General features: G+C 35.6%; 1 protein-coding gene across 1 annotated transcript in view; it reads left to right on the top strand.

Annotated features, from left to right (window-relative positions):
- LOC114341794 (WD repeat-containing protein 26) overlaps window positions 1–13,991 on the top strand; it is an 84,386-nt gene that overhangs the window by 38,422 nt on the left and 31,973 nt on the right. The window contains exon 6 of the mRNA XM_050651799.1: window positions 13,641–13,816. Within this exon, the coding sequence (XP_050507756.1) occupies window positions 13,641–13,816 (176 nt within the window). The remainder of the gene's footprint in view (window positions 1–13,640; window positions 13,817–13,991) is intronic.

Raw genomic sequence — 13,991 nt, 5'->3', positions numbered from 1 at the left:
TACTTATTCTCAAATTTTCAAGCAAATCTATCTATTCTGTAAAAATTGCGAGATTTTGTCCTATTTTAAGCTTCATTACTTGGACTACCAATTTGGCAATGGGATAAGACAGGCAATGGGATTATCTGAGTCCTCTATTGTTTAACCTGATCATGAAGATGAAATGATAAAAAAAGTAAGAAAAAAAAAAAGAATGTGTGTGTACTTTGTACGCACGGAAGAAGTTATACTTCTATTATATAATTTCAACGAAATAAATATACTAAACAGTTCATTTGTATTTTATTCAAATATTAAACTAACTCTAATACTTACCTACCACTTTAAAAAAAAATTATTAAAACAATATCAAAAATTAAAAAAAAAAAAAGAATATGAATCGTCCGGGATTTGAACCCGGGACCTCTTGATCTCTGGTCCAATGCTCTACCAACGAAGCTATCATCGCTCTATGTACGTGACATCTCGGACATAATTACAAATCACGGTGACAAATAGATCAAGTGAATTATAAAAATGTTATAATAGATACTTTATTATCTTACTCCCGAGGAAGACAAATCCAAAGACACTTCATATTTATGTTTCGTGGACCTTAAGAAGGCATTTGACAGGGTCAAGTTAAAGAACGTTATCCATTTATTGTACGCAAGAGAGGTACCTACAGAAATAATTAAAACGATCGAAATATCTCCCAGAACAACAAAATAAAATGTAGAAGAAGAACTAATTGACCCAATTTGGCAATGGGATAAGACAGGCAATGGGATTATCTGAGTCCTCTATTGTTTAACCTGATCATGAAGATGAAATAATAAAAAAAGTAAGAAAAAAAAAAGAATGTGTGTGTACTTTGTACGCACGGAAGAAGTTATACTTCTATTATATAATTTCAACGAAATAAATATACTAAACAGTTCATTTGTATTTTATTCAAATATTAAACTAACTCTAATACTTACCTACCGCTTTAAAAAAAAATTATTAAAACAATACCAAAAATAAAAAAAAAAGAATATGAATCGTCCGGGATTTGAACCCGGGACCTCTTGATCTCTGGTCCAATGCTCTACCAACGAAGCTATCATCGCTCTGTGTACGTGACATCTCGGACATAATTACAAATCACGGTGACAAATAGATCAAGTGAATTATAAAAATGTTATAATAGATACTTTATTATCTTACTCCCGAGGAAGACAAATCCAAAGACACAAAAATTATAATAAATAATAGGGTCACCTAGGATTAGTGTGACAACATTAAATACTAATTTATATTGTGCTTGTATTTTACATATGATGTTATATTACACTTCTATTGCATTTCAACAGATTATTTAAAAAAAATTGTTTCAGTCCCTTCTGTTTTTTAGGTTAAAATCATAGTATTTATTTATGTATGTATTTTAATTCAAACTTAAAATTCTGATATATTAGTCCAGATTTTGGATTTCTTCAAAATTATTTGTATTTAATTATGATTTTTTCTCTGCATAGTATTGCATAACTTATTTTAAACATTTAAACTTATTGGCCTAATTGTCTTTATCTATTATTTTTTTAGGCATGTCACAGTAACCCCACAGATTTTCACAATGTGGGGTTTCTGTGACAGTGAAACATGGGTATAGTGTGACATGTGACACTATTACCACTTACTACCTTAGTTTGATCAGGGTATGGTTGACAGTGACTTGCAACCAAGGGATCGCTGGTTCATCATCTATCACTCTATTAAAAGAGCATCAAATCACTGGCCAATCCTCCAGTCCATTACAAAGGTGTCAAATCACCGAACTTTCTGTTGGGCAAGAAACACCAGGGAAAGTGTTTGAGCATATGCTTCTGGAAAAGATAGTTCAAACTAGCGTAAAAAAGAAAGTTAAACGAAGATTTGATACTGCAGAAATAATAACAAAAGAAGAATATGTACATCAGTTCTTTAGAGACAAAAAGGCTGAGACCGTTAAAGGAAAACAGAAAACCTGTCCAAAAACAATCAAGAAAAAGTCTTTTTTCGTGATTGAAAACAATCAAGAAAACAAAATTGGCAAAATTACTAATTATTTAGTAATTATTAACTAATTAGTAATTATTTTTTTTTTGATTATTGACTAAAATCACTTGCCAGTTGTGTCTGAGTTTAACGAAAAGACAGTATATGAAATAATATTGTTTGGTATAAAAAATTATGGTCTGATATGTGCAATTCTAATGGAAAAAAAATATTTGAAGATTTTTCTCAAATTATGGATACCAACAACATTTTCATTTATAACTCTTATTTTTAATTTGACGAAGAAAATTTATTCTTCATAAAAAGTTATTCATGTTCTAAGATTTATGATGCAACCAACATATTATATAAAGTTTTATTAATTTTATACGAGGTATATAAAAATATAAATTTCGATCAAGAGTAAACAACCTTTATAGTTCATAACATTTAAATTAGAATGATATAATTGCACATTAAAACATAATTTTTAATTCTAAACTACTTTTCATAATAGCAATTTTACATATTACGAATTAAAATACGTAAATAAACAAAGTTTTCGTTATGATAATGCTCGCATTTTCAGCTTGTTTTTATATTTAATTGTTGGAGATGGACTTTACTGGAGAGTCGTTGGCTAACTTTTACTCTCTTAAAATTGAATTATTTGTCCTATGGTCGGTTCAAGGAATTCGTAGCATTCGTCTCCAACAGAACATTTCAGTGGCGTCTATCTTTCTTCTTTCCGAATTTCCCAGGGTCCAAGATACCCCAGGCTGTGGGTGAAAAATAGGTCGATTTCAGGATATAATTCAGGAATTTTTGAAACCTATCAGGTGTTGTAAAGGACGATGCCAGGAATAACTTCTACTAAAATGTAACCAAAAATATTGTGCGCTTTTTTTTAAATTGCGATTTTCATTTGTTAAATTTGCAATTTTTATTGATTTTTAATTTTGTAGCTTAGGATATTGATTTTAGAGAAAAACTTTTTAATAGAAAGTTGTAGTAAATTAAAAAACCTACAATTTGAGCTATGGTAAGTTTAATTTCGTTAATTGGTTATTGCAAAACAGCCTGCGATTTTTTAAAGCTTTAAAATGAAGATCTTTCAATTCCAAACATAAAAAAAATTGTAAAGCCAGATTAACGAATTTGTTGCTTAGATATTGTTACGTTTTTAGGAAATATTACGCGAATTGACTTTTAATTATTATTAAATAAATAAAGACTTACTTGAAATTGTTTATTTATAACACTTACAATTAACACTTATTTAACAACAATATCTAATTTATTTTACACTTTCTAACATTTAATTTATTTACAAATACGACTTATCTACTTTAAAAATACATACATTTCAGCAACCCGATCAAACAATAAAACAATATATCGCGTCGAATATATTAACTGACTGCCTAATTCTAAAAATGTCTGTTTATATAGTTACATACAATTTCTACTGAGTTCCAGAAACATCAAAAAAAGGTAAACATTAGTTGGAAAGCAATTGTTATGTTGAAATGGAATATACCAGAAAAGGATGGAACATCATAAATCAAATTAGGTAGACACGCTTCTCTCACCCGCAGACAGTTCGTCGCGACAGCTTCTGTTGTGGACAGAGCCGGCCTGGGACCGTGACATTGCCCCCTCCTCAAAAGATGGTTCCTCCTGGAACCTTGTCGGGACTGGAACTGGATGCTGGTATCTGCAACTGGACCCTCTTTTACAACTCCCAGTTGTATAAAAGTGACAGGGGACGGTCTTCGCTCCGCACCAGTAACTATGCGGATTGCAACAGACTAACACCCGGACCTCGGTGTCTTTAAAAATTTCTTCTACCATATTTCGGATAACTCTCCAGTCTAATTGGCGGCATTCTAACTTTGGCATGGCTAACTTTTGCACGTCGGACTCCAACACGTGCTCTCTCAATTGAATTAATGCATCCCATACATCTTGGTAGGTAGGTTGGTCATGGACAGTGTCTTTTGTTACCAGATAGAATAGGTAACGTGATGCATCTTGGAGTTTCAATGCTTTGCCAGGAGCTGGCAGTTGGCATTGAAGTTCTGCAACTCGACCAAACTTCCTTCGGAAGGCGAATGCCAACCCTCGTGCGTCTTTGATACTGGCCGGGATGGTATGGGCCAGTGAATAGTCATCGGGAAGTGCGAGTAGATCTCGCTTTTCTTCATTGGTAACACCATGTCTTGCTTTACCGGTACCTCCGTAGGCACCCATGAACTCTTCAAAGGTAAGGTCAGGTATTTCTCGAACTTGGTTGACTTCCACTTCTTCATCTACGTCGTGGTCTCCCTCGTACGGCGCCAACCGGTTATGGTGGACTATCATCGGCTTTCCCCTAGGAATCTTGCTTATTCGGTAGATAACGTCATTGATTTTCTTGACAATGAGGTACGGACCTTCCCAGAACTGCTGCAACTTGGGAGAGCAACCTGTTCGCTTCTTTGGATTATAAAGCCAGACTTTGTCGTTCTCCTTGAAACATCCCCTCTCGGCTTGGGTATCGTATCGTTTCTTCATTCGGTCGCTAGCGATCTGAAGATTAGAACGGACCAACTCATGTATATCGTCCATCTTCTTCGCAATTCATTCACGTAATCCTCACCAGCAACATCTTCTCCAGGTCGACATCCAAACTCTAGATCACAGGGTAGACGCATCTCACGTCCAAATAGGACTTTTGCTGGTGTTTGGCCAGTTGATTCATTAACAGCAGATCTATAGGCCATTGCGAAGAACGGAAGGTACTGGTCCCAGTCTCGTTGATGATTGGACACCATCTTTGTCAAATACTTGCCAACTGTCCTATTCATACGCTCCACCATTCCATCCGATTGCGGGTGATAGGCCGTGGTTCTTGTCTTCTTCATGCCTAGTTTATCACAGATTCCTTGAAATAGATCGCTCTCAAAGTTCCTTCCTTGGTCACTATGGATCTCCAGAGGTACTCCAAATCGGCTGATGCAGTCTTTGATTAACACATCTGCAATAGTGGCGGCCTTCTGGTCTGGAATTGCGAAGATCTCCACCCACTTCGTGAAGTAATCCATTACCACCAACATGTATTTGCATCCATTGTCACTTTCTGGAAATGGCCCGGCAATATCCAAAGCTATTCTTTCAAACGGACTTCCAACATTGTACTGTCTCATAGGAGCCTTTCTTTTCCGGTAGGGCCCGTTACTTGTAGCACAGGTAGTACATTTCTTACACCAGTCCTTCACATCGTCGGAACTCTTCATCCAATAAAATCGTTCCCGAATTCTGTGAAGGGTCTTCTTTACACCAAAATGCCATGGACTGTCGTGTAACTGACGAAGTACTTCGGCTACCCTGCTCTTTGGAATCACCAACTGTGTTCTCCTCACCGAACCATCATCATTTTCTATTACTCGTTTAAGCAAGCTGTCTTCCAAGATAAATGAGTCCCACTGGGCCCAATACGTCTTAACTACTGAGCCTAGGCTTGATATTTCTTGCCAAGATGGTCGACGATTTTCTTCTTTCCATTTTCGAATCTTCTGTAAAACTGGATCTTTTTCTTGTTCTTCCTTGATCTTGGTAGGCGTCCACTCGTCGTTGACCACTGTTGTTCTTAGTACTGCTGCTTCCTTCGACTCTGTTTTGTTGCAATGGGAACATTCTGCTGGACACGGTCTTCTAGATAGAGAATCAGCGTTTCTGTGGCTAACTCCGGCCCGATGCTCGATCTTGAAATCATATTCTTGAAGTCGTTCAATCCATCTTGCTATCTGACCCTCTGGATTCTTAAACTGCATTAACCATTTAAGGGCGGCATGGTCGGTTCGGATTAGAAACTTCCTTCCGTAGAGGTATTGATAGAAGTGTTCCACTGATTTTACTACTGCTAGAAGTTCTCTTCTCGTGACGCAATAATTTCGTTCAGGTTTTGAAAGCACTTTACTAAAATATCCAAGGACTCGTTCCTGTCCTCCTTGGATCTGCGACAGCACTCCTCCAATTCCCACATTGCTTGCATCCGTATCTAAGATGAACTCTCCTTCTGGCAGTGGATACCCTAATATTGGCGCTGTAATTAAATGCCTCTTCAAAGTTTCAAAAGCCGTTTGGCAGTCTCCATCCCAGCAATAATCCCTTGCTTCCTCTGTAAGTCGCGTTAATGGCTTAGCAATATCTGCAAACTTCTTAATGAATCTCCGGTAGTAAGTACATAGTCCCAGAAAACTTCTCACTTGATGTTTATCAGTTGGTTCAGGCCATTCCTTAATGGAATCGATTTTTCTTTTATCCACGGCCACTCCTTCTTTGCTGACTATATGGCCTAAATAATTGACTTTACTTTGAAATAGCTGGCATTTCTTGGGGTTTAACATTAACTGGGCAGCTTTAAGTCGATTAAAAACGTCTTCTAAATTCTTCAGGTGGTCTTCAAACGTCTCCCCCAAAACGATTATGTCGTCTAAATACACCAGGCACGTCTTCCAAGATAACCCTCTCAACACATTTTCCATAAGCCTCTCAAATGTCGCAGGAGCGTTACAGAGTCCAAACGGCATAACGTTGAATTCCCATAATCCAGATCCTGTCGTAAAGGCCGTCTTCTCTTTGTCCACTGGATCCATCTCTACCTGCCAATATCCAGACTTCAAGTCCAACGTAGAAAACAATTTACTTCCAGCCAATGTGTCCAACGTGTCGTCGATCCGAGGCAGAGGATAACTATCTTTCTTGGTAACATTGTTCAACAAACGGTAGTCCACACAGAACCTCGTAGTTCCATCTTTCTTCTTGACCAGGACCACCGGAGAGACCCATGGGCTCGTAGAAGTTTCTATCACCCCGTCTTTCTTCATTTCTTGAACAATCCTTTCAGCTTCCTCTCTCTTCGCCTGTGGTAATCGTCGAGCTGATTGACGAATTGGCCTAGCGGTACCAGTGTCAATTTTATGTTTGACAACTGTCGTTCTTCCTGTCTTTCCTCCTTTCGGTACGAATATGTCACGATATTGCCTAAGAAATTCCCTTAATTTCCTTTTCTCCACTTGATTCAGAGATTGGCCTGCAACTGCAACCATTTGGTCGAACTTGTCGTTGGAATTATCTGATGTTGTTGTCTGACGGATTATGGACGTCACGGGTACACAAGTTCCTACTTTTGTCTCCTTCTTGATGGTCACCGGGTAGTCATTGACATTAATCAATCTCACGGGAATTTCTTTAGCAGAAGTAACCAATTCCTTTCCAATTATGATTCCTCGGCCAACCTCCTCGTCGTGGTTCCATGGCTCCATCATAACAGGCGTTCCTTCTTCTACAATTCCCTGTAGCCGCGCTACGATGATCGTTTCACTCCTCGCAGGCACAACTGTATCTTCTCTAATAGCTGCTAGCATAGTGCTGTCATCATGTGGATGAAGAAATACCTCCTCGTTGCCAACTTTGATTACCCTGTTCTTAAAATCCAATTGAAATCCATGCAAATTCATTACGTCCATTCCTAATATAACATCTTCTTCGATGTCTGCAACTATGACAGTATGGACGAACTTTTCTGCTCCAATCCCTAATTGTATCTGGATTTCTCCGTGGGTGTTGGCATTTTCACCTGTGGCAGTCCGCAGTCGCAACCTCGTTGGTAAGAGTTTCTTACGGCTGTTTATAACTGACGGTCGTATAATGGTCCTGGTCGCTCCGGTATCCACCAACAATGTATACTTTTTACCATTTATTTCTCCATCTACATATACACTATCTTCACGACATTTCAAAGAAGCTATTAGTATGAGATGGTCTTTAGAGTAGTTCTGAGTCGAGGCTGCCCCCCCTAGGGTCTGTGCGCTCTCTTATTTTCTGCTGGCGAGTTTCTTGATTTGCGTTCTTCCTTAACCTCCGTGCGTGCCCCTTTTCACCACAATTGCAGCAATTCATGGTCTTCGTTTTCTTCGATGTAAAGCCTTTCATCATATTTACCAGCTGGTCAAGTTTGTCTTCATCCTCTTCTTCTTTCACAGTTCGAACTGCACTGTACTCACCAGAGGCCTGCGTAGCTGATTCGAACTCGAGGGCCGCGGACAATACATCGACCAACGTCTTGTGACGAGCTAATCGCAGTGTTCTTTGCATTTCATGATCACGAAGGCCATCAATAAATGTTTGAACAGCCAACTTTTCCATCATGTCTTGGAGCTGTTGGATATGCATATCGTACCAACCTGGCAATATCGACCTCGTATTCTTGAAGAGCTTCATCTTTCTTTTGTCTTCGATTTTTAAACTGCGACTGATAGACATGCTCTAAATGTTCGTGCCCGTATCGCATATTCAGTCTCTTTTTAAGCTGCTCGAAGTCATCTGTCTCCTCTACGGCTATGGTCTGGAGGACATCCAAAGCGTCGCCTCGAAGAGCAATAGTGAGGTTTACAGCTTTTTCTTTTTCGGACCATCCGTTCGCTCTGGCCGCCGATTCGAACTGTTTCATGTAGTTGTTCCATGATGACTTTCCGTCGAAATTTGGCACCTTAACACGAGCATGACCTACACTCCCTTCAACTATCGACCGTGGCTCCAATTTGTATTTGGTTTCATCATTTTTAATGTCTGTTAAGATGGGTTCCATACCTTTGTCTACTTTTTCCGTTTCCTCCATTTTCTTTTCTATTTCCTTGATCTTTTCTTCAAAAGTAGATTTTATGGACGATATCTTGTCGTCAAAATCCGAAGTGACTTTAGAGATGCTAGCAGAGATCTCGTTAGTCATCTTGCTTTCAAGGGATGAAATATCACCCGAAACTTTCGAAATGTCACTAGAAACTTTTTTTTCTAATGATGTAATGTCTCCGGAAACTTTGTTCTCTAACGATGCAATGTCTGTCGAAACTTGGGAGATTTCACTAGAGACTTTGTTCTCTAACGATGTAATCTCTGTTGAAACTTTGTTCTCCAACGATGTAATGTCTGTCGAAACCTTCGAAATCGACGAGATCACAGCAGCATGCTTGTCTTCAAACAAATAGGTTTCTGGATCTTGACCCTCTTCTTGAAGAGCGTTCTTTAGACGTTCGACTAGATCAGCCTTTTTCCCAGTAGTGTCCATGTCTCTCTCTTCTAACTGGTTGCGGAGCTCCTTAACGATCAATTCAGTGATTTTCTTATGTTGTGAAGACATTGTCACACACTTTATTTATTACGATTTATATTTTATTTATTTTTAAAAGTTCCACACTCTATTTAAACCGAAAATTTACGTTAAATTTATGTATTTCAAGTATCCTCACTTCTGCACCATTTTGTTACGTTTTTAGGAAATATTACGCGAATTGACTTTTAATTATTATTAAATAAATAAAGACTTACTTGAAATTGTTTATTTATAACACTTACAATTAACACTTATTTAACAACAATATCTAATTTATTTTACACTTTCTAACATTTAATTTATTTACAAATACGACTTATCTACTTTAAAAATACATACATTTCAGCAACCCGATCAAACAATAAAACAATATATCGCGTCGAATATATTAACTGACTGCCTAATTCTAAAAATGTCTGTTTATATAGTTACATACAATTTCTACTGAGTTCCAGAAACATCAAAAAAAGGTAAACATTAGTTGGAAAGCAATTGTTATGTTGAAATGGAATATACCAGAAAAGGATGGAACATCATAAATCAAATTAGGTAGACACGCTTCTCTCACCCGCAGACAGTTCGTCGCGACAGCTTCTGTTGTGGACAGAGCCGGCCTGGGACCGTGACAATATTATAAATTATTTATCCCAAGAGGTCAAATGTCGAAGGCTATAACTTTTTGAAAAAAAAAAAAATCGTAGAGGGTTGGTGAAACATCTAATCTCATTCTAAAGAGTTATATTTTCATATTCTGATGTAAATAAATGCGTAAAACATTTTTAAATCTCTCATTTTTGGGTTTGAAAATAAGGGGGCAAATTTCGTTATAAACATTTAGAGCTGAAGCGGCCCTGTACATCCTATGAGTTTTTAACTTACAGATTATTGTTGCTGAAGATGAAACAAAGATTTATAAAAAAATAAAATATTTCTACGACCAACTGAAGCCGAGCTAATTTTTGGGATTGAAAATAAGGGGGCAAATTTCGTTATAAACATTTAGAGCTGAAGCGGCCCTGTACATCCTATGAGTTTCTAACTTACAGATTATTGTTGCTGAAGACAAAACGAAGATTTATAAAAAAATAAAAATTTTCTACAACCAACTGAAGCCAAGATAATTGTTTTTTTTTCTCAAGTCGTAGTGCCTTTATTTATAACAATTAAGAAATTATTTTACAGTCATTGAATAAAGAAAGACTTATGTTATCTTAAAATAAAAATTATTATGAAATATAATTACATTTAATTATTAAAAATTATTTTTAAAATCGGTGCTTTTGCGAGCGGCCGAATTTTGCAAATCGCCCGGCTAGCTTCAAATCCGAGCGGTCGGAAAATTTTTACGTAACTTGTATTAAATTTTGACAGAAAACAATTTATTAATATTACCATTATAATATACAGTCTATTTACCACTGTATTTGTTTTTCTTGATAAACTTTTTTTAAATGTGAAATTTCATATCTGAAGAAATAATATTACAAAAATGATACATATATATGAAATATATAACTATATTTTTAATTTTTTCATTGTTATATAAATATAATAATAATAATGTTACTTCTTACTATAATATACAATATAAAACTTTTTCTTCTTGTAGTGACTATTCTTTTTGGATTTCACATATAAAAGTTTATCAAGAAAAACAAATACAGTGGTAAATAGACTGTATATTATAATGGTAATATTATTAAATTGTTTTCTGTCAAAATTTAATACAAGTTTAAAAAATTTTCGAGCGCGCGGATTTGAAGCGAACCGGGCGATTTGCAAAATTCAGCCGCTTGCAAAAGCACCGATTTAAAAAATAATTTTTAATAATTAAATGTAATTATATTTTATAATAATTTTTATTTTAAGATAATATAAGTCTTTCTTTAGTCAATTACTGTAAAATAATTTCTTAATTGTTATAAATAAAGGCACTATGATTTAAAAAAAAAACAATTTTCTCGGCTTCAGTTGGTTGTAGATAATTTTATTTTTTTTTATAAATCTTCGTTTCGTCTTTAGCAACAATAATCTATAAGTTAGAAACTCATAGGATATACAGGGCCGCTTCAGTTCTAAATGTTTATAACGAAATTTGCCCCCTTATTTTCAAACCCCAAAAATTATCTCGGCTTCAGTTGGTCGTAGAAATTTTTTATTTTTTTATAAATCTTCGTTTCATCTTCAGCAACAATAATATGTAAGTTAAAAACTCATAGGATGTACAGGGCCGCTTCAGCTCTAAATGTTTATAACGAAATTTGCCCCCTTATTTTCAAATCCAAAAATTAAGAGGTTTAAAAATGTTTTTCGCATTTATTTACATCAGAATATGAAAATACAACTCTTTAGAAGGAGATTGGATGTTTCACCAACTTTCTACGATTTTTTTTCAAAAAGTTATAGCCTTCGACATTTGACCTCTTGGGATAAACAATTTATAATATCTAAGCAACAAATTCGTTAATCTGGCTTTACAATTTTTTTATAAGATCTTCATTTTAAAGCTTTAAAAAATAAAAAAAATTATTTATACAATAAATAATGCAATTGTAAAAAACGGCCATTTTGGACTTTTCGCAGGCTGTTTTGCAATAACCAATTAACGAAGTTAAACTTACCATAGCTCAAATTGTAGGTTTTTTAATTTACTACAACTTTCTATTAAAAAGTTTTTCTCTAAAATCAATATCCTAAGCTACAAAATTAAAAATCAATAAAAATTGCAAATTTAACAAATGAAAATCGCAATTAAAAAAAGCGCACAATATTTTTGGTTACATTTTAGTAGAAGTTATTCCTGGCATCGTCCTTTACAACACCTGATAGGTTTCAAAAATTCCTGAATTATATCACGTTTTTTCACCCACAGCCTGGGGTAAAGATTCACATCCGTAGGTCAGTATTGGGAATATTAAGCAGTTGATCAACCTCATCTTTAACGCTCTTGAAATCTGACAGTCCTTCCATATTGTGGTCATTTTGGCTGTGGCGACTTTTGCTAGATCACATCTACGTCTTATTTCTTCCTGTAGTAACCCAGTGTTTGTGATTAATGATCCCAGATATGGGATCCCAGATAGCTAAACCGAATTCAAAATTATTCTGCACATCATTTTTGAAACGGTATTTGGTTTATATAATTTTTGTTGCTAGAATAGTATATTAATTTGTCTGGACTAAATTACGGTTCTGTTGATATCTCAGAGGACTTGGTATTCACACAATGTTGTCAAACTGACTATACATGATGAAAAATTACAACGTTCAATTGGTTCAATTGGTTATGCGAGTCCCTGAGTAATATTTATTTCTGTTAAGATAATCTGCCCTGTGATGGATGACCGAAGTTATCGTTAACGTAAAGTTATCCTGTAGTTATGTTATAACCATCGAATTGGTGTGATGTATCATACTTAACTATTTGCGTTATTTCTTGACAGCTCTTGAGTTATCTGGTCACTTTATAACGCGACGTTAAACCTCAAGTTATGAGATAACTCTGTAGTTATGCAAGGTTAGGTTCATCTTTTGACTTGTTTTTAGACAGAAATCAAGTGAATTTAGAAGCTAGTAATTTAATAATTAAGAATAGAAGGGTAATACAATTTTAAAAATTATACAAAAATCAAATCGAGCGATATAAGTTGAAATTTTATTTTAAGTACCTACTGAGCTTTCTATCCAGAGTTGCCAGATGATATTTTATAAATCCCCCACTTAGAAACTGAAATTCCCTGAAATTGAAGCTCAAATACCCCAAAGTCCCCAAATTTAAATTGTTGCCGCATTTTAATAAATTATTAGTCAAATGAAGAGAACAGTAAAGCAAAATTCATACTACAATATCAACGAGGGCCATGGAAATAATTCATAGTTCCTATCGTCTTCGATTATATGGGAGTATAATATACAGTTCTATGTACATTCGCAAATTTAATTTACCATGACCCCTTAAAATCATCCATAATTTTCCGCCCCCAAAAAATCCCACTACAATTTCTGCTTAGAGAAATTTCAATAGACGCTTTCAAATTAACTCAAAATTTTGGGAAAATACACCAATCTGGCAACCCTGTTTCTATCTACCGTTTGAAAGCAACTTAGAAACACCAAGGAACCCAAACAGCTGTTTGCTGTTCGGTCATCGGCAGTAGCCGACGACGGGTATGTTCGGAACAATCTCTCGCGCTCACTCCAACTTGTACTATTTGTACATAAGGTTCTCTTTGTTACTTCAAAATTTGTTCCTCAAAACTTCTTTCTAATATAACGTTGATGATATAACTATTTCATAACTGGGAGCGATACATCACACCAAATTTTACCTATACAGTTATGAGCACGTTATTCCTGAGAGTTATCTTAACTTTAACTCAAACGTTAAACTTAACTTCGGTCATCCATCACACGACTGAATAGCTGGTACATTGAGCCAATGATATTGAGTTAACGAAAGTTCTATCTTTTCCTTTCTGCATTTAAGGTGCTGCGTACATATCGTGGAATCCGGATTCTACTCATCTTATTGCGTGTGGTCCCGATGATAGTCCAGAAGTGTGGCTATGGAATATAGAAACCGAAAACTTCCTTAAAGTCACACAATCGCAAGAAGATGCTCTCGTATGCTGTGCCTGGAATAAAGACGGAACCAAATTTGTCGTAAGTATTTTAACATTTTATTTTTTTTATTTGGCAAGTAAAACGTGAAAATTCTGAAAATCAAAACTATAGGATCTGTAATGTAAACATATCTTTGGATTTGAAAGGGACTGCAAATGGTATTGTGTATATAGATTATTTAAAAGCCCTGATTACTGCAAAATACACTGGGGTG

The sequence above is a fragment of the Diabrotica virgifera genome, chromosome 5, assembly GCF_917563875.1.
Source record: "Diabrotica virgifera virgifera chromosome 5, PGI_DIABVI_V3a".
NCBI lineage: Eukaryota > Metazoa > Arthropoda > Insecta > Coleoptera > Chrysomelidae > Diabrotica > Diabrotica virgifera.
The sequence above is the reverse complement of the archived record's forward strand: the minus strand, read 5'-3'. Positions and strand labels throughout refer to the sequence as shown.